Source organism: Electrophorus electricus, chromosome 13, assembly GCF_013358815.1.
Source record: "Electrophorus electricus isolate fEleEle1 chromosome 13, fEleEle1.pri, whole genome shotgun sequence".
Classification (NCBI taxonomy): domain Eukaryota; kingdom Metazoa; phylum Chordata; class Actinopteri; order Gymnotiformes; family Gymnotidae; genus Electrophorus; species Electrophorus electricus.
This window is the reverse complement of record NC_049547.1, coordinates 11,630,602-11,658,517: the sequence shown is the minus strand read 5'-3', so window position 1 is coordinate 11,658,517 and position 27,916 is coordinate 11,630,602. Positions and strand designations below refer to the sequence as shown.

At 37.6% G+C, this 27,916-nt stretch overlaps 2 protein-coding genes across 3 annotated transcripts in view; both read right to left on the bottom strand.

Annotated features, from left to right (window-relative positions):
* Window positions 1–1,385: 1,385 nt before the first annotated feature.
* On the bottom strand, window positions 1,386–22,507 carry LOC113572658 (1-phosphatidylinositol 4,5-bisphosphate phosphodiesterase beta-4). The gene is made up of 36 exons (XM_027002412.2): window positions 22,434–22,507; window positions 20,385–20,473; window positions 18,862–18,942; window positions 18,613–18,672; window positions 18,177–18,320; window positions 17,605–17,684; window positions 16,387–16,440; window positions 16,098–16,179; window positions 15,801–15,901; window positions 15,584–15,641; window positions 14,982–15,090; window positions 14,508–14,718; window positions 14,090–14,183; window positions 13,800–13,879; window positions 13,449–13,533; window positions 13,281–13,371; window positions 12,991–13,086; window positions 12,588–12,685; window positions 11,808–11,952; window positions 11,598–11,682; window positions 9,270–9,394; window positions 8,421–8,472; window positions 7,536–7,638; window positions 7,024–7,188; window positions 6,502–6,706; window positions 6,236–6,324; window positions 4,959–5,091; window positions 4,713–4,765; window positions 4,512–4,577; window positions 4,222–4,337; window positions 3,956–4,031; window positions 3,645–3,820; window positions 2,681–2,782; window positions 2,319–2,376; window positions 2,149–2,235; window positions 1,386–2,035 (listed from the first exon to the last, which is right to left on the bottom strand). The coding sequence occupies exons 2-36, from the start codon at window positions 20,466–20,468 to the stop codon at window positions 1,865–1,867; spliced, it is 3,615 nt and encodes a 1,204-aa protein (XP_026858213.2). The 5' UTR covers window positions 20,469–20,473; window positions 22,434–22,507; the 3' UTR covers window positions 1,386–1,864.
* A 705-nt stretch (window positions 22,508–23,212) lies between these two features.
* The window catches only part of LOC113572657 (1-phosphatidylinositol 4,5-bisphosphate phosphodiesterase beta-1), a 30,364-nt gene continuing 25,660 nt past the window's right edge, over window positions 23,213–27,916 (bottom strand). For both annotated transcript variants that reach the window (XM_027002410.2, XM_027002411.2), the window contains 3 exons: window positions 27,511–27,568; window positions 27,325–27,411; window positions 23,213–25,798 (listed from right to left, as the gene is read on the bottom strand). In XM_027002410.2, coding sequence (XP_026858211.1) covers window positions 25,601–25,798; window positions 27,325–27,411; window positions 27,511–27,568 — 343 coding nt within the window. In that variant the 3' untranslated portion in view covers window positions 23,213–25,600. The remainder of the gene's footprint in view (window positions 25,799–27,324; window positions 27,412–27,510; window positions 27,569–27,916) is intronic.

Genomic DNA, 27,916 nt, shown 5'->3' with positions numbered 1-27,916 from the left:
TATAAAGGGCCTGGTACTTATGAAGATAATAAGCGAGCAATAAGCAGATATAAAAATGATAAAGGTTCCAGATGATGTGAACTTAGCAATGAGGTACAGATCAATTACATGGAATTCCACTGCTGAATCAAACACAGCAGAATCTGATATGTGCCAGACAGTCAGACACAGATACAGACATAGAGAGAGAGAAAGAAAGAGTGAAAAGAGAGAGAAATAGAAAAAGAGAGTGAGGGAGAGAGATGGAAGACACCTGATGAAAAATGCTACACTTCAGTATCTGTCGCTGGGCAGTGATATGATTTGTTTGTGAGAAAATAACTTCTTTAAAATGACCTCAATCTTCAAATAAAGGCCTTCATAATGCACAAGTAGTTTGTCATTGTACTGCTAAAATTCCCTCAAAGGTGTAAAATAAAAGTTTTTGCAAACCTCTTGGTATTCCTGAACACAATTTCTCTAGGGTTCTGAAAGGCCACAAATGCTCTCATAAATATTCATATTCTCCATTGTGGCCCCCTCCTTTCACACATTTTGAAACATTTATTTTCAGAAGGCGCACACTGAATCATTGTGTTTAAATGATGAGACATTCACAATGTCAAGTATAACAATGGAAATCAACCAGAAACAAGATAGGAAAATGGAGGTAGTCCAACAGGCTCAAAAATAGTTTCAAGAGAACAAAGAAAATGGCAGTACATGTTTTAGATGAAGATTAAAAACATATAATCTAGATGCTTTTTAGTTTAATACATATGTAACTGACAATACATGCTGAGAATCTACTTAGGATAATATAAGTCACATACAGTTCAAAGTTGTAGATTGCTGCAGTTTGCCCTAGCTGACAGCTGAGCACATTTCTGTCCTGAAAGCAAGAGTATATTTTATTAAATATTTTGTTAATAATAGTTTATATTTCTCAACTATTGAATGCATTTAAAGTATGTAATAAATTACAATCATATATTTGTGTAAATGTTTCACAGCTACCCCTTCTCCATCATAAAAGTCTGCCCTGAGGGTGCCTGAATATGACAACACGTGTGTGTGTGTGTGTGTGTGTGTGTGTGTGTGTGTGTGTGTGTGTTTTCACAATGTCAAGCATTTATACATATAATAAAACTACATTTTATTACAGTTATGACAAAATTTTAAAAAGCTCAAAAATATCAAAAAATGAATGTGTTTATGTATATTAAAGATGGATGCAGAAATGAGTTTCTGAAACATCTCTGTAGCATGGTGTGTTTTCTCACGAAGCTGTTGTCCCTCTGGTAAGGGAGTTTATGACACTGCTGTGATCGGTCCTTCTTCTTCCCTGCACATTCTTGCCTGTACTGTATCTCTTCCATCTATAAAGCACAAAGAACAAAGTGCTAGACTTGTCCAGAGGTTTCAGGGGTCAGTATGAAAATCATCCAAGGACTGGGATCAGAAGCTAAGTGGCCCCCAGTGTCAATGACAGTTAACATGGAATCCTCCATAGGTTTACTGTCATATGCTACTCTGGCAATTGAATTCATTACAATAGTTGGCAGAAGAACAGAATATATGCCATATTAAGTCAACCCAAAATGGCTTTCTTTCAAAATATAAAGTATTAAAAGATGCAGAGTTCATAAACTCATTTCAACAGCTTTAGCAGAACTTTTTCACAAGCACTGCATTTAAGATGTGTGATGCATAGACCTGTGTACCCTCTAAAAGAGCATAATTCTTCATTCATAATGAACTTTTTTTATTGCACGCAGAATACATATACACCAACAGCAGGAGATGGCTCCATGTTTTCTGACAGGTTCAATAACCAGAGCACCCCTCGGAGAACGGTTTTCTTCCTCGTCTCAGCTTGACTGCTTTAGCAGTCTGAGGGAGTACAAGGGACGAACAACAGCTCATAGCCGCAATCCATGGCACTTTTATAGAGAGAAATAAAAGAATAATAAGCAAGCAGAGGTATTGTAAAATTGATTTGTGAATGCAAAGCCCTACCTTGAAACTGAGGATCAGAATGCTGAGATTTCAACAGCTACAGAGAAAAAATCATAAAAGAAAAGAGATTTTTAAACAACAGACTGGGTGGTTAATAATGCTATTATTTGAGAGTAGTAATTCTGCCTCAGAGGAACATAAGCATTCTACCTCCATAATATATTTATCCAGCTTCTCCAATTGCTCACGCTGGGCTGTCTGGAGTTGTTCAATCTCCCTGGACTGGTTCATGGCAAGCTGTCAATTGATGTTATAAGTCTTATTTGACACAAAGCAAGAAACAGACCTGTGCATTTCTTTAATAGGATTAAAATGTATACCTTTTTCCTTTCGATGAGAAATTTTCTTGTGTTGTTGCTGTTCAGTTCTCGAACTCTCCTGTGGTGCACGTAGACACACAAAACCAAACAGAAGCTACACAATCATGCTGGATACCATCTATCATCATCACCAACAGAATGATGCCAGCTACCAGCTAGCATCTTCACTAACAGAGTCTCACTGGACACTATCTAACAACATATTATTCTATATCAGTACATAATACATAAAGGCTAAGCCTTTATGGTGTCTGAATCTTCTGCTATAATGTACTTTCAGCCAGGATAAGTGATGGGTTTACCACAGAGCCATGGTCTAGTGTAAGGCTTTCTGGAACTTTTTTCAGTAAGAGGCCCACTACCGTTCTCTCTCGGCTTTATTCCTGATGCTTTTGTCTTGACTGATGACTTTGCTGTATTCCATTGAGGACTTTGCCTGGTTGGCTCGCATCTCCTTACACTGTCTACATGAAAACACAAACAACCAAATGGGACCATTTATTAGATGAGCAATGATGTCTGAAAAGAAAAACAATACGTTTGTTTTAGGACCAACAATCCAATCCCAAAAATCCTTGCTGAATTCATAGCTAAGGTTTATCCCCTGTTCGATAATGCATATGATATTCTAAAATGGGGCAGGGGAATGGTGTACAAAGAATAAAAATCTGCTTATATAATATTTAACAGACCACTTAAGATGACAAATATGATACATTAGGATAACAAATTTCACTGCTGAATTATGTATTTCAATATTATAAATATATAACTCTGAAGGAATAGCAGAAAAAAACCTGAGACCAGTGACCTACAGAAAATAAGCTTGCTTTGGTCTAAACAGGATCAGCCAGGCTGGGCTATGCAGAATCCTACAGAGGAAGGCTGACTTGGGGCTATTATCTAGCTCAGTAGGGAGGCATGAGGCCATTGGTGAGTTTGTGCATAAATGAAGTAACACACAGCTACATCCTTTATGAGAGGTGTGCTCAGTTCTGCAATGTTTCTGTACAGCCTCTAAAATGACTTCAAAAAGCTCAGTATTCCTGTCAATGCTGATATTCGGCTTACATGATAAACTTTGATAATGCACGTAATTCTTTCAACCACATGAGAATGTGGATTTTACCAGAATAGGGAAAAACAGAGAAAACAAAACAGCAGTACATACTGAAGTGTTTACAGTGAAGCAAAACCTCTTGAAATGTTAGCAATAAGGTTACAGTAGAAAAGGCATTTCTGAGCATCACTATTCCAGGGGGAAGGACCACACAGACTGATCCTAATCTCACTGACACTTAATTCTTCGACATGTGCAGTACTTACCGCTCATGGAGCTGCATGAGTTGTTGCGTCTGTTCCTCCTGGGTCTTCAGCATGAGCTTACGGAGGCACTCGCCCTGCTGCAGCATGTGCTGAGCTCGGAGAGCCAGCAACTCACCACCATGCACCTCCATCATCACCACCCTCTCACGGGCCTGGGCCGCCGCCACCTCCTTCACCTGCCACAGTCACAGGAAAAGAGGATGAGAGTAAACATCCCCAAGCAAAACAGGCATGGTGAGAAGTAAGCTTCCTTTAGGGGGGGCATGGGAGGGGTGCGTGGGTGTGTGTGTGTGTTGGAGAGGATTCACCACCTTTGATTTGTGTTCTGTAGTTAAAGTCTTGATCTTCATTGCAGTTTCTCTCCTCATTTCACAGCAGTCACTTTCACTGGGGTCACATATAAAATTTAAAAAATCTCAGCCAGTTTCACACACTCAAAACACAATGAAAAATACATTTTATTGATTTGTTATTATTATGTTTATTAGTACTTTAATATTTTATGGTAGGAGTATGTTTAAATGATGATATTATTATTTAACTTTACCATGACTCACAGACACTGGGTCTGTTATACCTGACTTTCCTGCAGTTTTTTTCTAGTTGCTTTTCTAGAGCCCATTTTTCTTTTTTGTGTTGTGCAACAATCTTGTTAATTTGACTACAATGGAACCTCTGCAATGCAGTGTGTGTCTGCAATACAAAGCACCATAATCTTCATCATCATCATCATCATCATCATTGCATCTGAGATCTAGGTGCTATTGCCCTCCAGGCCCATGCAACATATTTCACTAAATTAGACAGGCAGGCATACAGGGCCCAAAATCAATCAGCAGATGTGAGAAGATCAGGGTATTCAGTCACCTTTTCCTGCTTTTTCTTCAGTGCATTGACTTCATTCAGCTGCTTTTTGGCCAGTTTTATATATGCCTGGAATATAATTGAAACAAAGAAAACAATGAAATACAATACAAGGGATATAAATTAATTAATATATAAGAAGTGATTATTTCTTTCCTCTATGACCTATTTTGTTCCTCTGATAGATTTGTAAAATCTTTATACCTTCATTTGTTTCAGGTCATCAGTAGTAACCTGAGGCATAAAGATGATGATATCTAAATTGCCAGGAAATTAAAAAGAAACGTTTATCTTAAATGTTAACAAAAGAAACAAACAATAAAACAAGTGCATGATGCAAAGAAACAAATATGACAAAGTGAATTATGGAAAGAGACTTGTTCTGCAAACCATGCCTAATGAGACTGCGGATGCAATTCTGATTGTGTAAACATGTGGATAAGTGAGTACCCTGTTTGGAGCCAGTGCTGGGTTTATGTCCAGGCCTCAATGAACCTGTTTGAGGTGACGCAGCTTTCACCTGGATTGCTTTCCCTTTTTTACTGCTCTTCAAGCTGTCATTCGGCACATCAGCTATTTCCCACTGCACAGATAGCAGAAGGGATACTCCTCAAGATAGGTAATGCTTATAGGAGAGATTTTATGGAATGTCTGGGAATTTGTCACCAACTAATTTTAAATTTTGAATACACAGTGCAGACTGTAAGCCACTTTAAAGCACTGGGTAAACCATACCAGAATTGCAGCTCTTTTATTCATGCTCCACCTGTTTCAAGGGCCTATATGGAACTGCATGAATAACCATAATCTTAAATAAAATCAGAAAGCTTAGTTCTTGTTTGCAGATTCATTGCAGTCAATGATTAAATGAGGTCTGCAGCTGACAGGTATGATTTCCGTCTTTTCTTCAGTGAGTGAAATGCATGCTCAGTGGACTGACTCGGCCAGGCAGAGACAGTGTACTTCGAGCAACAGCAGCATAAAAAAAACCCCCCAAAAAACCCAAATCCCACCTAACTTGCTTTGGCAGTTTTGTCCTGCTGCAATGTGAAGCAGCATCCTTTATGGAGCATATGACCTCTGTAGGTACCTCTGTACATGTTACATAAACTAATGATGCAGCGTGACAGATTCGACTCGTGGCAAAGAAAAAGTAGCCAACTGTCCAACTGTGTATGGTCCCCTGAAATGCAGACTATGTTTAAAACACATGCTATGATTTCCACTTGATTATTACAATAAAGATGCAAATATCATCAAATTAAAGCTAACATTCAGCACTTAAATCTCCTAGATATTGTTTCATTTTAAAACAGTGAGCCAAAATCACTCACAAATTCCTTGTGGACAGCACTATATGTAGTGTCAACTTTATTGTGCTTATTATGCTTTATTAGGCAAAATCACACAGCAGTAGAGATTTCTACTCTTGAAAAAAGCTCTTACTAATTATGTTACTTTACTGGAAGTCATATGTTTATTTTATCAGCTTCTATTTTCCAAAAATGGATATATAAAAACAGAAAATATACTACAAACGCCTGGGTATCACCTACTTTCCTGTTACACCATTGTAATAATTCATATTTTTCTTTTCTAAATGTAAAAAATAATGTCCAATATGTGAATAACACAGAGTCAATATCTCAATGTGAGACAAAGGTTTAGGTTAACAGTCTTATTGATAAATGTATGAAAGCTGATGCTGTAGTGATGGAAATGCTCACCGTCTCAATGCCCATGGCTCTCATTTGGTCTGTCCTCTTCTCAGAGATGGATAAATACTTTTTGGGATCAGACAGTGCATCTACAATAGCTAAAAAATATGTGTGTCAAAGTGAACACGCACTTCAAAATCCACTGCAGACACTAATTTGATAGTGTTTGGGATGATATAACTCAAAATTAGTCAAAAAATTCCATTATAGGAAGTTGTCTTGGATGTATATACATCTTAGAGGTTTTAATGGCTGCAGTGTTAAATTGCTCTGACCTCCAAATCCATCAGGGACGTATGTTTTAAGGACAATGTTGCAGAAGACTGTGGGCAAAGAGAGAGGCTTGTTCCCCTCATTCCGTAGGGAAATGTGTCTGTAGCCAGTCTGCAGGCCATCCAGGGGAAGAATCCTCTGGCCAATCAGCTTATTGTTGTCATCATACACCGCTATTCTGAGCACTGCAAGGTCCGGTAGGATTACCTTTGACAGAAAGTGTATTATTCGACTAGTGTGAATGTCTTTGTGTGTGTGCACATAAGGGATTTCTGTGATAAGCAGAAATACACAGTGTAGTGAAGCAAAAACATGAGTCGAAGCAGAGAGCCATGGTAGTACACAGAGAGGTGCTTATCTTCTTTTAGTCTGGAAGCATTATGTAGATATGATTAATGACATCACAAAGCTGATCTGAAATGCAGAGACAGCACTGGGACTATCACAACCAGAGGTAGCTAATAAAGCGTGCAGAGTAAATATGCGGTGTTATCTAGCACTGGAACAGCAGATTGTAAGTGTACCTTTCTAAACACAAAGGGCTCCTCATTGTATACAGGGTTTAGTCCATTGTTCATAACCATCCTGGTGCGAAACTCTTTGCGAATAGTATCTGTGGGCAGCCCATACATATCCACCTCCACGTATGTGCCAATCTTCTTGTCAGACAAAAACTGGCCTGATATAACCTTGAATATAGAAAACGTGAGAAAAACTGATTTCCAGGCATTTGGTAAAGGTTGTACAAAAGATTCAGATCAGAAACTAAAAACTTGCTTGTTTGAATTGGAGGTGGGGCAATGTAAGATTCTGATGCAGAAGCAGAGGATTGCAGGCACTTGCATGCTCTTCCTCTGATCTCTGCCATCATGCTCATTAGTTACGCACTTAACCCCAAGTTCCCTCAGACAGCAGCATCTCCCCAAGCTACAACCCATGTTTTTCAAAAGAACAGGTCCTACTTAATCCGTTCGTGAATAAGCAGAGTTGGTTAAGGTGAAGGGTTAACAATCACAACTGTCGAGAGGGGTCTCACCTGGACGCTGCAGGTGGCTGCTATTACTCCATCCACAGGAGTCTCTGAGAAGGGATCAAACATGCGGTCTGGGCGACGCATGAAGTCTGGTTTCAGCAAGTAGCTGCGAGGGCAAAAATACATGAGCTATCAAAGACACATTGGCTTATTTGCTTCAAAGTACAACTGAGCCGTTCATCATTACTGCCATTACCTCCAGTCACCTTAAAGCAATGACCCATTTAATTAAGCTCCCCTTACCATACTCAATTTACGCTTCTGAATGCAACACTAAGGGAGTCTTTGATGAATGTGGTGATTAATATGTTTAGAGGTTTCACACCATTGTGACTCATTTCACAGTGTGCATCACACATTGTCATTTGATGAAAGTAATTAAGACTGTCAGCTAGCATAGTTCTATAGATTATGCTCTTATAAGGGGTGCATCTACTGTGCACATTATCCTGCATTAGATACATTAAATGTCAAGAACAATGTACATATTCTTTGCTCATTTTTCAAGCTCAGTACTTAAGAATTTCTGTCACAGGGGAGCAAGAACATTTTATCTGTTGCAGGGTTTAGCTGAAATTTATTCCCTCATCTAATTAACTTTATTAAGCTAATGCACATTACCTACTAAGATTTACCAACCAATATTTATTCTTTTATAATGTCTGCTTTACAGTGGTTATGTGTGAAGGGTTTATTTAATGTTATATCCTATAGTGAAGAAGTAAAGCTTTTCATCAGTTAGATATGTATGTAAGTACTCAGTACTCAGAGAGAGCAGAATGTGAGTAGCTAAAACCAAATAAAACCAAATAACTTCATCCAGATGCAATATAGTGTATGGTTTGTGGGTCTTTTTAAATCTTTGGTTTTTAAGTTTTGTTTACCTACCCACATGATCCATTGTACTCAAACTTTCCTTGATTTAGCTGCATTGCCAAATCTGAAAAAATAAACATCAGGTAACAGTATTAGAGTGAATTCCATTATCAGTCTGAATATAAAGATGGGAGAACTAATTGACCTCTTTATATAGTGACCTCAGCACAGAATCATTTTCAGTTCAGTTTCTGGTTTTATCCAGACTTTATGAAGTGTCTGATAATTTTCCTAAACTTAGGACCTATTATTACTCACAAACAGCATCTGGAATATTAGCTCTCAGAAGAGGACAAACCAAGCCCTGATTGCTCAGCACATATTCATATGGGACTCAGGCATGCAGAGGATATCAGAATAAGCCTTGAAATGCGGCTGCTCCAGATGGCTTGGAATAACACAAAGGATTTTTAGAGTGAGCGTTTGCATTCAATATTCAAAAATATTCCTCCTCAAACACCCAGTGGGCCACTGAGCTGCAGTGAGGTGCTCTGGTGTACTTAAGCAGCAGTGCTGAATTTTTCAAGGAAACAGAACTCTCAAGTATCACAGATTAGAACCAAATAGTAATTACAATATTTCAGTGACACTGCAATTTGACTGAACCAAATGAGCAGACTTTTCCTAACAATCATTCAGAAAGAACTTTTACAAGTGAAATGAAACTGTTATCCCTTGCTGCTGACTCCAAACAAACACAACAGTGTTCAACATCTGGACTGTAGTCAAAGATGGCGATGTGGTCTGATTCCAGCATGTTGTGAAGAGCATTGTGAGTCTCTGGGTGTCTGAGCCTATATGTGAATACAGAGGGTTGTTGCAGCAGTAGTGGTGTAGCGGCAGTGGTGCTGCTGGCACTACCTGCAGTCTGGAAGTTCAGAGCTACCATCTGGCAGCCAGCGTTCCAGAAGATCTGAGGCATATAATTACTGGAGTCCACTCGGCCTCCTTTTGGGTAGATTCGACTCATCTGCCGCTTGTTGTAGCTGTGCATCTCATTCAAGGGAAAAGCGTAGAGGGTTAGTGAGATTTAGTAGGAAGCTGTGGATTATTTATAGCCCATAAAAATGGGTTTATCCTACTGGGTGTATTTAACAGATGCTGTTGTTTTGCAGGTCACAAGTTCACCCTTAATTCAAACGTTTGGATGAGTCTAGAGAGAAACGTTTGACTTTTGTTATACTTGTTCCATCTTTTTAAAAATATTTTTCTTACATGTTTCTGAAAATACACAATATTTATCTAAAAACTTTTTCTATTCCATAAAAAGAATCATTCCTTTATAAATCTTTAAAAGTCTCATACATGAAGGCAACTAACAGTTTGATATTGTCTCATTTATAACAATTTCTTCTCAGTGAGAATTTTCTCTCTGTGATAATATTATTATCTAATCCTAGTCACATGTCACATTTGTAAAGAGTTAGGCAGATGGTTAGAAATAGATAAGTGTGCAACAGCCAAAAAGCTGTGTTCTACCATCTGTGATAAATATCAATAAATAATTCACTGGTAATTATTTGTGACAACTGTTTAGAATTTGCAATTCTTTGCAGAAGCACAGATCAGCTCAGGTGAGCTAAATTCTCTTGTTGGTGTAGGGAACTAAAGTGTGATACAAAACTATCCACTGTTAGTGAGTCACTCATTCACAACTATTCTGAGCTGTAGGATGGGCAGTAGACTTCAGAACATCTCAATTTAGTACACAGTTAGTACACATACTGGACAGCAGAACTTGGAATAAAACCTACAAGAAGACAAAAAAATTACCCAAGACTTAGAACTACTTCCTATTTTGTCTCCTTGGAGGTTTTATTTCATGCTATGTGATGGAGATGACATGGTAACATCCATAGTGCATAACCTCACCAGTCAGCAAATGATTGTGCAGCACAGTGGTTTCCTTAAAAAAATCCCTATATAGACTGCAGACAAAGCCCGTAAAGGAGCCGCCAAGCTGCGTGCCAGTGAAATCATTTCCACAGTCCAGTCTGAGAGGTACTGTTTTGACAAAGAATGGCCTGAAGCTAGCCTAGTGAATCAAACCAGCAGCCAGTCCCCAATGCCAGTCAGCCTCAGAGGCTGTGTCGGCTTGGGCACAGTGACAGGTTACTTATCACATGGGGCACTGCAGTTGTCAATGCCCAATGCAGCTCTGGGGAATTCAACCTTGCCTTGAAACCTGACGGCCAGAAAGAGTCAAGCACAGTGCATATAAGGGCTATTTTAATATAGTATAGATCAAGACATGTCCCACAAGCCTCACGCAAAGTGTGACTATTTGAATGGAACATATTATAAGCGCCATTCGAAAAGACAATTTTGTTCATTTATGGCCTGTCTTGCATGTTATGACACTTTGTGGACATGTATAGTATTGGCTAACATTGTGGAATGTCAGGTGAAACTAGAACTTTAACACTGATCTACTGAGACAAGGTAGTGAGTAGAGCAGTACCTGTATTATCAAGGTCATTTGAACTGGCAGCTATAAATACTTTAGAAATCAACAGCAGCTTGCCCATCAAAAATGGTATAAGGCAACTTAAGTGGTTGGGGACCTATACACCTGACTGTAAGAGTAAGGAATCTAATGGAGGACATAGACTAGTAAGGCCTGTTAACAGTTTGCTAGCCAATAGGCTTTTGAGGCTGGCTGCTGCCATGTGCCAGAGCGATGGAAGAAGAATAGGAATCCTGCTGGGTAGTGCTGAGAAGATGAACTAGGAATTCCAAAATAAATTCTGTCTACCTGTGTAGACAGAAATAGGAAATATGGTCTGGGAAAACACTTGGCAAAAGAATAAGAATACTAATATGGAAGCATGCAGGCTTGGGCAGTCACAAGGAAAATGAATCTCACAAAAGCATGGCTAAAACAAGAATTATGAAAATAAATTCTGCTTAAGCTGGATGTTCATGGGGGTCAGGTTTTGTTTTTTTTTGTTTTTTTGAGAAACTGGGCATAAAATGTTCTTCCTCTCAGTTTTGCTAAACAAACAAAAGAGTTCTGAAATACATTTTAAGTGAATAGTCACCAAAGTTTACACAACTCCTTTTGATTAAATATTTGCCTAAAGATTTAAATCAAATTGCTCTTCGCGATTCTGATGTAGCAGCATCAGATGTTTTATAAACCCTAAACCCTTTTACTATTCCTGCTCTTATACACAGCAAAAAGGATACTTGACAAATTCAATAGCATTGGTCCTTAGGTATCCCAAGCCTACAGACTCATTAAAGGAAGACATGTTGTGGTGGATGTTCTTTTCTGCAAAAGTCAGGTAACAGAATACACAGGCATCACTCATGCGTTCACATAAAATGTACACACAGTCATCACCTAATAAAAGGCAACTGTCTAATCCATGCAGTATGCAATATAAGACAACTTGCCTTCAGCCTCCTCAAAACCCAGGAATTTCACAGCCTGAGCATAGTTAACAATATTGGACAGGTAGGGGTGAATATTAGTGGTGGCTGCAACGTATGTGTAAGACTGAATCAAGGTCTGCTCGTCAGCCATGCTTGTCTCATCAGCCTGCACAAGAGAATAGACTTTATATACTCAGATCACGCAGTAAATGGAATAAATTAAGTTGCTAGTAAGATGACTGAACTTAGGAGGGCAGGAAACAAAGGAGGGCAGTCTCAATCCTCCAATCATCAAACAATTTTCTGAAACTTAAATGAAAAGAAAAGAAAACCTAAAAGGCACCTTTTTTCCATTTTGACAAAATAACCAATTATTATGTACAAACAATGTACAAAGTACAATTTTTTAAGGCATATATTTTCACGGTACCCCCCCCCCCCAAAAAAAACGTCTTCTTGTATGTGTTCGTCAATGTGGCCACGCCCTCCTTGTGTCTCACACTTGCTCCTTATTGTGTTTTTATCATATGTATAAAGGTCTGTCGTTTACGCATTTGTGTTGTCGGTTTTTGACTCTGTTAGTGTGCGTGTCTGAGTGTTTAATAAACGTATGTTGGTGTTTCATGCTACTCATCTCCGCATAATGCATAAAACCTGCAACGTTACAGATATAGAAGATTACTGCTGTAATTACCAATCTATTCCTCAGCACATTATCAAGCAATGTATATAGCAAAAAATAATAATAATCAACAACAAAATGATGAAAATCTAAATGTATAAACAAACACATGGAACAACCTTTCTGGCTCCAAGCACATTTTCTTCACAGCTATTTGTCTGGCCAGTGACAAGGCTGCCACATATCCACTCAGGATGAGCCTCATCCACCAGCTCTGCTACACACACACACACACACACACACACACACACACACACACACACACACACACACACACACACACACACACACACAGGCATGGAAAGACAAAAAAAAAGACACCTGATGACTACCTACTCATTATTCATTATCTCTTTTCAGTACAATTGTTGATGTTCGTAAATCAGTAACAAATGTCCAAACTTTGACATAACTGAACATGACTGCATTTAACTAAAGGCCTTATAGCATCTAGGGAGGAGCAAATCTGCTTTATAATAGGATGGTGTGCTGTAGGGAAGCAGAATGGGAGCAATGCCCTACCGGAGCCCGGATCCTCTTCATTCTCATCTTCAGACATGTGGTTGGACATGCTTGCTTCTCCAGCTTCCATATGCTTCCTGAAGTGCTCCAGTTGCTCTACCAAACAGCAGCCATGCTCAAAATGTCCCTAAATATTCTTGTTAAAACACGGGCTATAAAAGGTGCTGCTGAAAGCTGCTGCTGCTACTATATATTATGTGAACTTTATTTGAGCAGTTTACACTAACTAGTGTGTATTTTATTCGAGCCTTCTTTTTAATATTCATCTCAAAAATAAAAATAAAACATACTTTCCTCAGCCTCAGGTTTTAATCTTCTGTTCTTAATGAGAATTTTTCCTTTCAGGTCATTTGGTGAAGGCAAAGGTTTACCAGGATCCATCTAAGATGCAAGAAAAAAAATCTTCAGCAAGAACATCATTAGTCATAATGAAGTACAGCTCATCAAGAAGCACATACTGGGAAATCCTCTAAAGGCTGTCTGAGAAGCATATCTCCAAAAATGTCCTCACAATATCTGGCCAGCTTATACTGTTGATGCCTCCTACAAAACATGACAAAATTAAAGACAATGTGTGTTAAAAGGACTTCATGATTTTTTCATAATGTCATTTAAATTTAAAATGCATCTATGGTATGAAAGAGGGGCTTGTATAAAGTGCATACTAAGTCTGAATAACAGCATGCTACAACATGTACCTATACTATTTGAAGTCTGTGAACTGCAAAGGAAGTGCTGGATTTTGTAGCAGCAAATCTTCACATTAATAATAATAACTTCCAGCCACTCTTTTTATCTACCATACGTACGAGCAGTGGTTCTCAAATGACAGAATCACAGGGTATTCAGATGACACAAATGCAGTTTCTTTGATGGCCTGAATGACATCCTACAAAAAATAAATGTATTTAATTTACCTTTAAAATATAGTTCCAATAATAATAATTATATCCTTTAAACGATTTCATATTTAATATTTCTTTGTTGTAAAGCCTTGAGTGATACATAGAATCTTGCTAAATGATGAAAAAATGGTAATGACCTTCAATGAATACTATAACATTAAGATGTACTTGAAGCATTTGACATGGCTATTCACCTTGAAAAGCACATCTGTGCACATGGCTTTGCCATGAGTTATAATGGGCTCTTGGTCTTCTCCCTTTCCATCCCAGCAGTCCAGCTCCACACACCTGCAATCAAAATGGAGACACACTGCATCAGTGCATGCATGTGCATTCTCCCAAAAGCTGACTAGTTTAATTAATTTAATGACTGTTCAGACATACACAAATGTTTATGGACAATGAATCAAAGGTTTATCAGGTTAAATAATCAATTAATTTGTAGTCATCAGATTGTGGACCATTGCAAACAGCTTTCCAGTTCCAAACTGCCCTTCACTTTTGTCCAACATGAAAAGCAGAATCAACTCCTGTATGTTTTAATACACAGCAACTTCTGACTGGAGGACTTAAGCTTTGGACTTAAGCTTTGTATAGTTCAGTTCACAACACCTGCAGCCAGAGAGAAGGACCTGCCGATACATCTCCACAGAGGACTTCCCTCCAAACTGTCTGCCTGTTAGGTATGTGTTGTGGGAGGAGCTGATGAAGTAATGGGCTAGGGGCTGGTCCATCTCCTGGTAGAGTTCCAGTCGGTCTAGGAACACTGGAGCATTCTCATCAGACATTAGGTATCGACAAAACCCATCACATGACATCAGACCTGCAAACCAGGGAGTTACTGGCATGTCACAGAAACAGCAGCAGTAAGATGCATGCTTGCTTTGCATTTGCTAAAAAAATCGTCTTAACAGTGGTTTACCATGTATTCACTGCTAATGTAGCCCACACTCATTTCCAACAGAGAACTGGACAAAGGTTTACTTTGTTCCACCACTAGATGGAACTCAGTGATAAAGACTCAGTGATAATATTGAAACTGGATATGCATGTGCTTACATTACAGTGATTTATGGTGACTGTTACCTTTCTTTTTAAGGTTGTCATCAGTCTCATAGGTATATAAGATTTGCGTCGCTCGATTGGGGTCATAAAATGGGAAAAGTATCTCATTAAGACGAGGGTCCCGCTGGCTCTGTGTGGAAACAGAAGTTTAACAGAATAAGAGTTTCTATAGTAGGAAGCTATAATCACTGGTTCTAAATTTACACCTTGATGCCACTTTAAAATTAAACTACATAATACATTCATGAGATCCACTCTAACAGAGCATTACCACAAATCATATTAAATGACAGGCCACAACTGTGAGCACTAAATGTGAGCTTGTGTTCAAATGCAAAAGTCACTGGTATCCCCTTGAAAAAAATGCACTTATCTTGAAAAGTATGCTATATATATATATATGCTCCATATATGTATTCCATATATGTGCATGTAGGTGCAGAAACAGTGAGAGAAAAGGTGAGTAGAATAAGCAGGAGAGTGCAGACACAGCTGCATTCAGCTACATGTTCAAACGAGCTTTCAAAAGCAGGGAGTCTGGGTGAAGTATAGAACTTATGCAACATGAGAAAACAGGAAGTCAAGTTGGAACAGCAGTAAGGTAGTGAGTGAAAAACTCTTACTTCATTCAAAAAGCTGATTAACTGTTCTATATTTAAATAATCATTTTTGTCTCCACAGCTGAAACAAAATATCAGATGGAAGAAAATGCAATACATTACACAATAGAACAATATGAAAAAGTTGCAATGAGCCCTTTCCTCAATTAATTTATTTTACATTATTTAAACTAAATCATAGGCCAACAGTTATTCACATTTCTATGGCCAGACTACTCACAGTTTCTTGAAGAGCACCTCGATGTCAGCTCTGGGGCAAATCTTCTGAGTGAGAGAGTAAAACTTCTCAAAGGTGAAAACCTCCTGCTCAATTTCATCATTCTGTAAATGGAAATAAAACATTTAAAATGTTTTTAGCCTAAAGAGAATCTATTACATTTGTGTGTGTGTGTGTGTGTGTGGTGGCATAAACATAATCTGCTAACAGAAGAATTCAGTGCCATTTAAATATCACAATTAGAAAACAACTAGTGTATCCTCATAACTTCAACAGTATTTCAGCCTTAGAATATATCACCTTTCCACTAGGTAGACCGAGGTCTTTTAGTACTTGGAATATAACCCTCTCAGTTTTTCCCGAAGCAAAGGTTCTTGTAATGCTGTAGGAGATTAAAAGAATTCTATTAAAATTTAAAATGGCTCAGATGCTCTTTAAAATACCAATTACTGGACTAATCCCAATGAGGTGATCAACAGAATGACTACTTCAATGGCAGGGCACTAAGAGGTATCTATAACCTCATTACGACTCATTCATTCCAAGTATAAATTGCTTTGTTTTTTTCTGATCAGGTAGATGAGCCTACCTTCTCACTGGGATTTTTCCATTTACGTTGGTCAGAAATGACAGCCTCATCCAACTACGAAGAAATATCAGCAATGTCAACAGCATAAAAACATGCATCTGCATTAATAAACACACTTCAGAATAATTAGCAGAATCATAAGTAGTGCTTAGTCCATGGCAAAAAAGCCACTGGTACAAGATTGGGAAAACAAAATATATAGGCCCTCCACGACTGACACTCCTAGCTAAAGATTCATGACACAAGGGCTTTGCGGTTGATGGGCTTGATCTCATAACATGAGATAACTCTAGCATTACAGTGAGGTAAATTATAATACCTCGGTTATAATAAAATAATACTGCAGTTTGTGAACTCTCATCTTCCACTCACCCCACAGGTTTTAGGAAATAGCACACTTGAGCACAAGCTTGATTCTGGTTGATGAACTATTTGGTGATATGTTTTAAATCACTGTCCTACTGGAAGATCTGAAACCATTATGCAGTCTGTGGCTTTTTTCCTCTTCTTTGATTAAATCTGTTATGGCATGAGTGCTAATACACCTTATATGGAAAGGAAAAAAGCCCCACAACAGCTCCTCCACCATATTCTTCACAGGAGGAACTTTTTAAATAGATTTTTTGCCAACCAAATCTCTGGTGTTGATCATACAGTTGGTCATCCATTGATGTTTAACCTACTCAGGTGCCAACGTTTTTGGTTTGATGACAGCAGAGTTTTTCTTCTGGCAAATCTTCAAATAGTTTGTTGTACTGGAGCTGCCCTCTAACCGTAGTAAGCTCCTCTTTACGCATTTTTCAGATGCTCTTACCAGATTGACAATTTCAATCGACAATTTCACTGATGTTACAGAGATAGGTGAATGTAGTGTTAGGAGTCTCGCCCAAGGACTCTTATTGCTAGAGTGTGGTGCACATTCCCAGGGCAAAGTTTTATTACCCACTACAGCATTGTTACCATTCATTTTCACCAGGTGAATGGTTATATATGTCAATTACATTTGGTTTATAGTAATATCTAGAGGTGCAATTCTTCTTTGAAGAATTTTTCCTGATAAACAACAACTTATTATTATATTATATTAATAGCATGTTCTGTCAGTCTTTTTCAGTGGTGTCAGTAATTCTGGAGAGCACTGTACAATACTTTTCCCAAAGTTGCACCAGTGACTTAATTATTAATTATTATGTTAACTATTGGCAGTGTAGCACTCACTGCTTGCTTAGACAGGTCTTTGGGCATACATTGTTTGCCCGGGCATTGTGAATCAACGACCGTAAGCTGCCAGCCCATTGCTGCAAACAGGCAGAGTGGGAAAAATGGGTATGGGTAAAAATATCATTTCCAAAAGAAAACGTCTAAACGAGTCTTCTTATACCTTTGAAGTGACGTCACATGTACAGTATACAATAAACACACAAATAAAAATATAAAGAGGACATGTTTACATGGAGGTCTTATTTTAGACCTCCTATTACCTCCATTACCATTACCTCTGAGAAATCGCTATGGGGAAAGGGCCGAAGGACTGAGGAACTCGTTTAATATGTAATAAATAATACATTTCTTCCATTTCCCATCTGATCACTGTTTTAAGAGGAAATTATATTTACACAAGAATCAAGAGATAAAAGATTCCTCTTCTAGTGCACGAGTGTGAGCTCTTTAAATTTACTTGAGACAATATTTTTATTTCCCTCTTTGAAAAATATTCTTGAGAGTAAAGGAGGAGGGACCAAATTAATTTGGTTTTGTTTCATGTACCTCTCCAAGAGAGCACAAGTTACCTTTGCAATGTCAGCACTTTGTGCCACTATGTACATGAAGCTGAGGTTGACCAGGTCTGTGCCACTGCATATGCAGATGAGCCTGTCTTCCAGGTCACTCTCCCGATTCCCTGTAGCCTCGAGCGCTGAAAGAACCTTTGGGTCCTACAGGGACGTGAAACGAAGCCAAATACAAAGCACACAACATCCCAGACAACATTCTGCTACATATGCTGCAAGCTAGTTCATGGTTGCAATGAAAAAATAATGGTTTCCACAATGGAATCACACAAATCAGACAAAATACCCTACCTTGTATCATTAGTTATCATTAATCTAAAAAAGTTTGACCTTCTCTTTATTTCTACTCCTTGAGCCAAGTCACTCTTTGAATGCCAAGTCATATTTTCCTGTGCATTACGAGCAAAAGAGCCAGTTTGTGTGTTAATAAATTTACCTTGAGCACATTTGAGTACCGTATACTGTTGATCAAGGAACACTCCAGAACCTGACCCTCCTATGGGTGAAAGAGTAGAACACAGACATAGTGACTGTCACAAATCCCTCAGGCACACAAACTGAATCATTACTCCCCTACAATGTACACAGGCAGGGAGTTAAATCATTTGGTTCCTCTGTAATCCTCTGAAATTATTATGATTTTGATAGGGTTATTGAATTAGTCTCACTTGAATAAAAATAATACCTTTCCTTCACTTTTCCATGTGATGAAGAATCCAAAGGCATCCACTCTCAAAAAGCAGTTTGGCTCAAAGATAAATGGATCCTAAAAAGGAAAAACCACACCATATATCCCCTCTGTGCTGACTTTATATATATATAGAAGGTTCCAGGTAGAAACCACAGTGCACTAGTAGTAGTGAAAGACCAGTAAAAGAAGTACAAGTACTAAAAATTGCAATTAAGTTGATAAGGTTTTCAGAGTAACAGGATTGTTTGGGTAGAGGTTGACATCAGCTGCACAGCTAATGAAGGACCTCTGTCTGAAACGTGCAGCTTGCAGCTGATGAAGGACCTCTATCTAACAGTTAGGTTTCTCTGGAAACCTTATGTACTTCATTGCAATTTTTACTACACACACACATACACTTCTTCTCTGAATTTCGATAAACAATTAATTTAAATATAGCCAGAAACAGCACTAAATCCAGTGCTGCTATTCGAGGATCTGCACTGGCTCCTGTGGTGTGCAGTCACAATTTAAATATAGCCAGAAACAGCACTAAATCCAGTGCTGCTATTCGAGGATCTGCACTGGCTCCTGTGGTGTGCAGTCACTTTTTCCAGCAGCATTTTATGACACTCAGAATGGTACTGTGGGAACGTTCCCCTTTGATTTCTGTGTGTGAAGGAAAAAACTTCAAACAGCTTTTTATTTATCATAAGCAGAGCTCCATAGACTAGCCAGTTATGTCTTGGGAAAAAATAAACACAGCAAAAACACAGCAATATTGTAAACATCAACTGATTAAATGCCGCCTCCTTGTCAATATCTTTTTTAGAGTTCCATAATGCACAAAAGCAACACAATGGATATTCAGAGGAGATTCACTAAGCAAACAAATATGGCTAAATAGCCTTTTTCATATGAGCGCATAAAAAACTCCCAAAGTGCTCTCACCCTCTCCCATGGGAAATCCATACTTTGGTTTGAAAACTTGGGTCTGGTCACTAACACATTGTACGTGAGAATACAGCCTTCCAAAAATATTCCGTTCCAAGATAAACTTCGATGGCCTGACCAGGAATTCTCAAGGGGCATTTGAGAACACAGATGTCCTCAGCAAATTATGACTTTCAAGATGCAGATTCCTTGGAATGATTGCTTTGGAACAAAGGCAGCATAAGCCAGGCAGTATGTATAGAATCTCGGACTCAATGTGTAACAATCCAAAACAAGCACTGCTAACTCAAAACTGCTACTCTAAATATTTGAATGACTTAACAATATTAGATACCAGTTATACCTGCAGAATTACTAGCTGTTAAAAAATCTACAATCATGTTTAAAAAAAAACATTTTCTATGTTAAAAGCAGATGTAAAGTGCCAAAATGACACTTTGAAGCATTCCTTTCTTGACTGAGTAGATAAATTGTTTTAGAAGACCTGCTACACACCATAATAAACAAATATACATTTAAAATGAAAAAGTAGCAAACAGACCAGCACAATCAAACACAGGAGAGGAAGCAAATCATTTCCTTGCCTCATCAAATCTATCAAAATATTCCCCTTCTTGCATGCATGGAGGCACTGGTCTCTTCCAGTTAAACTCATATGCTTTCGCCATTTGACCTACAAGACAAAGATTGCAGTGAGGACATACAGTGGTATAGAAATAAAGAAATAAGGAAACAACACATCTCACACATCACACCTCACTGTCTGAGAAGGCCTTTCTATGGTAGATGTCACAGGCTGGCTAGGTGATGACAGATGTCAATGTAGATTTGCTGTGAATGTTATGAGTAATTCCAATCATCAACTGAAATGATTCACTGCAGAACAAGTTAAGATAAGTGCTATATACTGATAGAGAAACTGTGCAATTTAATAGTGAAAGCTGCTTAATTTACTAAAAATGTCAATTTGTTTGCATTTTATTTCTTACTTTTCACAGTTGGTACCGTTCCAATAGTATAGTACCTGATATGACAAGCAATGTCATCAGCATTTGCTACAATATATCAAATGATAACTAATAGATAATATATTTGCGTATAGGAATGAATGAGAAAAAGATTAGAAAACACTTATATATATAAATCACAACACCGATGAAATCATGTTGACCCTACATCAACATGAGCCAAACCAAACCAGTTATCTAGACACATTTATCATAAGTCAATGTGTTAGCTCAAGGGTACCTGATAGCACTCATAATTGCATAGTTTGCAGTCATTAGCTAAGCCACAAGAAACACTTAAACAGTTGCATAGTGTTTATAAGATCTAATATTTAACTTCAATTCCTCTCTGGAATTCCTCTCTGCTAGCTCTGTGTTGTGGGAATATTACCTTTTCTGAAGGCTTATTAGGCATGATGGGTCAGCTAGGGAACCTTACAAGCACTTCAGTCTGTCAGGACTGTCATAGAGAGTGAAGAGCATCCATATCTAACATCCAGTCTGCAGTTCAATCATGTGTCCATGTACAAGTCTCCAAAAGTGTCTAATTAATCTCTTAACACTAGTTAACACTAATGAACTAGATGCTGCTTGTTCCTAAAGAGTTCCTGTGGCCAAATAAATAAATAAATAAAATTCACAGAGCAAAGATTATTTTGGTGGTTTCATTGATTTCATCTTTTTCATTTTTCTTCTCACAAATAACAGGCTTAGTATTCATAGTCTTCATAGTCTAGCAAGGAAAACCAATCGTCAGACCATAGTGCCCTTATTAGGTGGTGTACATTAAGGTGAGGGAACCTGGTTAAATGTAACTATAGACCTATCACATACAAGCACACTGTATTTTAAGCCCAGCCGAGCAAATATTTTATTGTTTTCAAACATCTTAGACTTTAAAACAAGTAAGATCATTTTACCCTGTTATCACAAAAAGAACATGCATGCGTGTGTGTGGGGGGGGCTAGTTTTCATGAATATGCTAAATGCACATTCTACAGTTCAGCAACAGAATCCAGAACATTGCTACACAGGACATGCTGAACACTCTGCCTCTTCTGATAACACTGCAGGAAACATTTGCATATCTAGGGTTCCTCGCTTCGTTATTATGTAACTGCACTGCAAAGTTCAGCTGGAGGGCCTCATACAGACATAGGCAGGGAAACCTAAAAAGGATAAAGAAACTTCTAGACCAAACTGCTGGTGCTGTCGCTGGGTTTAAAGAAAACCTCAGTCTCTTTCAGCAATTTCCTCTCTTCGTGAAGATAACCTAATAAAAACATGATGCCCGAAGCAATACAAAAAGGAACACAGTGCGTACATTCTCAGAGTTTACAGCGCACACTATGCCATGGAGACATGTCGCAGAATAAAACATAAACTGCAACTTCAAATTAGTACAATCTAAGCAAAATACTGTACGCAGCTTTCCGAACTTTGTGATTTATTCTGATTTTCCCCTGGCTGTCAGAACAGTATCCTAGCTGTCCAGAGTGGCATTTAATGAAATTTGCGAAACGTGTAGAAAGCCCTTAATAATTACAAGGTATATGTAAATTGTCTGTATGGTAAAATATTAAAGTTTGTATGCCCAGGTAAAATTGTGTTCGTACAACCACTCACCCGGTTCGCCGCTGTCTTGGAGAAAAAAATACTACTCCTGTGTGACCGTGTGACAGTCACTTACTGAAACTCTGTAGACACCCTGGAAGTCGAGACCCGGAAACAGCGCCCCGGACAAGCAAGCGACCGTATTGTTGGGTGCACTTCGGTGATTTTCTGTCAACACATTACTGTTTATATTAGAAATATTCGGTGTGGTTTTTTTTCCCTTTCAGTATATTTAGAAAGAAGAAGCACTCTTGTTTCTTGTCTTTATAAATCTAATCACACGATCGATGTACATAGAACTAATGTGATATACTCAGAAAGGACGAGTGACTGTAATTCATACTCTTATCATAGACTTCAGCCAGGGGGATGCTGCTGTCAAACCTAGATGACATTAAAGCAAACTGCACTGGCAATGTTTTAGAGCTTCATCAGTGGTCAGATTATGACCACAAAATTACTATCGGTTGGATATTTTTGGAACTGTCTATCTAGCTGTTACACTGACAGCTAAACCCCCAGTAATATTTCCATGCCCAATAAATTCTTAAAAGCTCAGCCCCCCAAACCATGCCACTTCCATATTAGTATTGATGCTATATCAGGATGGTCTGCCACCCATATAATATCTGGTCAGCAGTGGTTCTTTTGTCAGAATCTGAGCAGTTGTGAATGGTGTAGAGGGCAACTAACAAACATGGCAACAGGAAATATCCAGTAAGTCCAGCTACAAGGTTTCTACTGAAATGCTGATATATGTGAAATGCAAGAAAATCAGAAACAGAAGCAGATCATTTACATTGTGCAAATTCCACATTTCACACAATTGTTTTATTAAACCCATTTCACAGCACAAGCACAACTTACATTCAACAATATTCATCTTGAAAAGATGCTGATATGGTGACACTAATAATACAACTGGATGAAATAAAATTATTTTTTTTCCTAAACACTACCTGCTCTGTTAGTGGAATTAGAGGCATATTTGAAATATAGTGGTACTCAGCAGAACACATAGTCAATAGTTTGACATTTCAAGAATTTGAAAGTCAATCTTTAGTATAAATGTCTTAAAAGTGCGTGCACAGTTCATACAAAAAGGAGAGCTCTATACATCAACACTTTTTACATTCCACATCTAAGACAGCTAACATCCAAAGGCACAGTACTTCACTTGAAAACAATCAAAAATAAATTCAGTCATAAAAGTATTTCAAGTAATCTTACATTGCAAAAAAGAGTTTGGTCAAAAGAAAATAGTACGGAGTTATCTTATAAAAAAATTATACAACACAATTTAACACAGGGTGAATCGCAGTGAATTACATTTGCATGTAAACTATTAAGTGTGAAAGTAAATTCGTAAACTTCATAAACTAGTTTTAGAGTCCCTTGCCATGTACTGTAGATGGAGCAATAATATACTATTGTCCATGGTGGTAATGCATTGTATTGTATTTTTTACTTTGGGCCTAATTATAAATTTGAAAAATATGATTATTATTATGTATGTTAAACAAGACATTAAATGGATCTAATCATATGCTTTTTTATGTCTTGAGGCTTCGTGTCATTGGAAAATGTTTGGCTCTTTGTTTTAATGATCCATACCAAATAAATTTTACAATAAATAAAGAGCATGAATGTAAAAATGTAAACACTTATATGAAGTTAAAGTTAGAGCTAAATTGAATATAATAATCTATTTGCACTTATTAACTTAAAAATCAGGACTATACAAATTATTTTTATCAGTAGCAAGTCAAAGCAACTAATGTGCTTCATAAGAGCTAAACACCAAGAGAATATTAATGGAAGTATGCCATAGTTTGGAAAAGAAACAGTACAGCATCTGCATCATTCAATACATGGTTGACTATGCTTTATATTCTTAACTAGGAATGAAATGAGACCAATTAACCAATCAAGCATACCAAAATAAGAGTCTCGCCCAAGTAGAAAGATTGCATAATGGCAATACCTCATGAAATCCAAAGTGCATATCTATATTTCCAACATTATTTCAGTCCCCTCTACTTTAGGATAATCATCTTTGTTTCCTTTGATAGTGACTAGGCTACTTCAATAATACATCTATGTTAAATAAAGAAAAGTATAATTCTGTTAATTGAGTTCCAAAAATACTGACATTAAAAAAGGAAGTTTAACACAAAACAAAAGATTTTAGAAAGGGCTCCTTAATAAAATAAATTTAAAAAAAAATTGGCAGTAAGATATTGTTATAATTATCCACCAATAAATACATATGTTGTATGTCTGAATAAAAAAGATAACACCATTAAGCACATCTTTACAGATCAATAACAATTATCATCACATTTCATAACAAGCTACAGTGTTGCATTTACAAATGTAGAGTAGCACAAACATGTTCAATGCAATCAATTCATGCATCCCTGAAAACCTTAAAATTTATGTTCCATACTGGATGGTGTATTGGTACCACGTCAATGAAACAATGGAGTATCTAGTAATTAGTATCAGTCAAAATCAATTAAAACAAACAATATCAGCAGCAATATTAGCAAGATAATTGATCTATATCAGCAAGCCACCTGGGCTTGCAAATTGAAGAGAACAATCCCAAATTAAAGAGAATAATCCAAAACAAAGAGAATAATCCCAAATTAAAGAGAATAATCCGAAATTCAGTGCAAATATACATTGTGATCTTTTCATAGACCTCTATTAACACCTGTAAGAGAAATTATAGGAACATTGATGTAACTGTGTACAGTGCTTTTACCGTGTGGCACACACATTACATCTTTTCAACTTGACAACATGGGTGCTCATGCCCTGCACCCTTTAAAATACAATAAACACACTGGCATTAAATCTGTGATCAGAATCATTAGCTATGAACACCTCATATGAATTCTAACAAAAATGAATACTCTATAAAATCATTTGAAAGAAATACTGCAGGAAAATGAGTAAATTGTAAAGAACATCATTAAATCACAAGTTCTGTCATCACTGTCCATCACTATGTTTTCATGCTGTAATTGCCTCCTTTCCTTTAACTGCTATTTCTCTCTTACTGTACAATCATCCACTGAAATTCTCCAAAACAAGTTACAAAAAGCTATTTGACTAAAATGAAACAAGAGGAGTGCCTGAAGCCCAAAGGAGCCCTTTGCCCCATCTGCCTGCTAGTCCTTCCTCTCCTCTTCCATATCATCCTCAGACTGTGCCCCCTTATGACTGAGTTTCTCCAGGGTGGTGGAGGAGGGCAGAGACTCCTCACTCCCATCAGTCCTTCTCTTAGTGGTCTCCTGCACAAACTCCTGAATCTCTACTGGGAGTCGGCGAAACTTGTCCTGATACTCCTGGTCTAGTTCGTTTTGAAGCTGTGAAGAGATTTCATTATATCCATTACAATCTGAAATATCCGGATTGTGCTAAAAGTACTTTCAAGAAAAGTCTCTTTCACAGCATTTACATTTGACTCCACATTTAGGTGGTAAAGTATGATTTGAAATTATCTCTCCTATCTTGGCATCATTAATCACACATTGTACAGTTTGTTAAAGGTCACAATAAATTGTGTTAAGCAGACATTTCAGATTTGCTTGGAGCAGCATTTAAAAGGCAGGATTTGGCAGCTAAAAATATTTTAGTCCAATAACTAAAACTCCAGTGCACTCAGAGAGTAGAGAAGGCACATCTTTTTAGGAACGAATAACATTATAAATGATCCCTCATTGAAATGCAGCAGGGATACTCTGAAATAGCCCATTGTATGCATGTCTGGCAGCACCCTAGAGGACAGCTGAACTACAGCTAATGATGATAGAGACCTCGCTCATTCTGTTCACTCTGCCCAGCCTAGCCATGCAGCGAGCTACGTTATTCACAGCTATGGATCAATATCTACACCTGCCAATACCCCACTTTAGACATGTTCTCTTTAGCATTCAATGGTAGTACTGCACAGAATCCCCTTCCCACATGCTGATTCCATTCTCTACAAAGTCTAACTAACAACTGTGGCATTACCTTAGAAAACACATAAACACTTTCTCTTGTACCATTTATAGTAAACATAAATGTTACTATTTATACTGTAAAACATTCAGTTATTTTAAACTCTTTTTGTGAACTAGTTCAATTTTAATGTCATAATGTCATTTCTTGACTACTGTCATAAATTGCTGTTGGTAGCACTCTGTGAGAAACTGAGAATATCATGAGGTCTGCGGGACCCTGCAGAAGGGGTGGAGACTGCAGAGTTTGGAATTGCAGCTCATGAAAATATCAGGGACTCAAAGAGATGCAGCAGTGCATGCTATAGGCAATTCAATTCGAAACCACACATGCATTTGTGAAAACAGTATTACTCAGAAAATCTGCAGAGATTGACATGGTTGTGTAAATATCTCTGACAGTTTAGGTTTTTAGATATTTACACATTAGGTAAAAAATCCTGTAAATCAGGAGGCATAGAACACAGAAGGCACAACATTAGTAGTAATGATGGATGATGAAGTCTTCTCATGATGGCTGTGAAATATAAATACATCTGCAGTTTCTTATTGCTCCAAAAGCTCAACATACTGTCAAAGTACACAGCAACAGTATGTTGTGACACACACATTCTCTGTGGATGAATCGTCATGGTACCCATAGCATCTAGACAACTGTCAGATTCCACAGATGAAAGCACTAACTGAAAGCCAATGCAGTGATGCTTACCTTCATGATCAGACTAATTCTCCTCCATAACAATGATAATAACAGTGCCTTTTTTCATCTTTTAATGTATGTGACATTGTTACAAAGTGTCAAAAGATACAACACATTTCAAAGATCCAGAGGTATCAGCTGAGAACAAATACAGTAGGCCTACTACCAACCCTGACATGAATGAATGTACCTTGGGTTTCTCGTCCGTAATCTGCTGGAGAATGTTCTTATGTGTCTCCAAAAGTTTTTCATGTCTTTTCGTCTGAGCATCTTCTAGCTGTAGATGTGGTTGAAGAATTTAAATAATAGCAAAATAATGTTTTCAGAATTTTTGGTTATACAGTCAGAAATGCCAATCAGAGAAAATTTCTCCTACCCTTTTGATATGCTGCACGACTTCATTAACATACGATCTGTTTATTTCGAGCTTTTCCCTGGAAGCACATACAGTTAGCTCATTTGATTAAAAAAAAACAAAACAATAAAAACAAACAATTAAGAACATTTGGATCATCCACTGAATTTAGATGCTAACACTTTGTAGTGTTTCACAAGTTAACCAGAATAATATTGGTCCTGATTATATCGGACTTAGCTGTTACAAAACACATTTTAAAAGTACACATTTTATGTGCAAGATTTTCTGCATGAAGTGGATTCATTCACCAAGTGAAACTGTGATTCTAGGAGACATTTAGTCTTTCACTGCCCTCTAGTGGACATTGCATTTCTCACAAGCAGTAACTATATATTTTTTTTCTACTTCACAAAGACCAAAGATT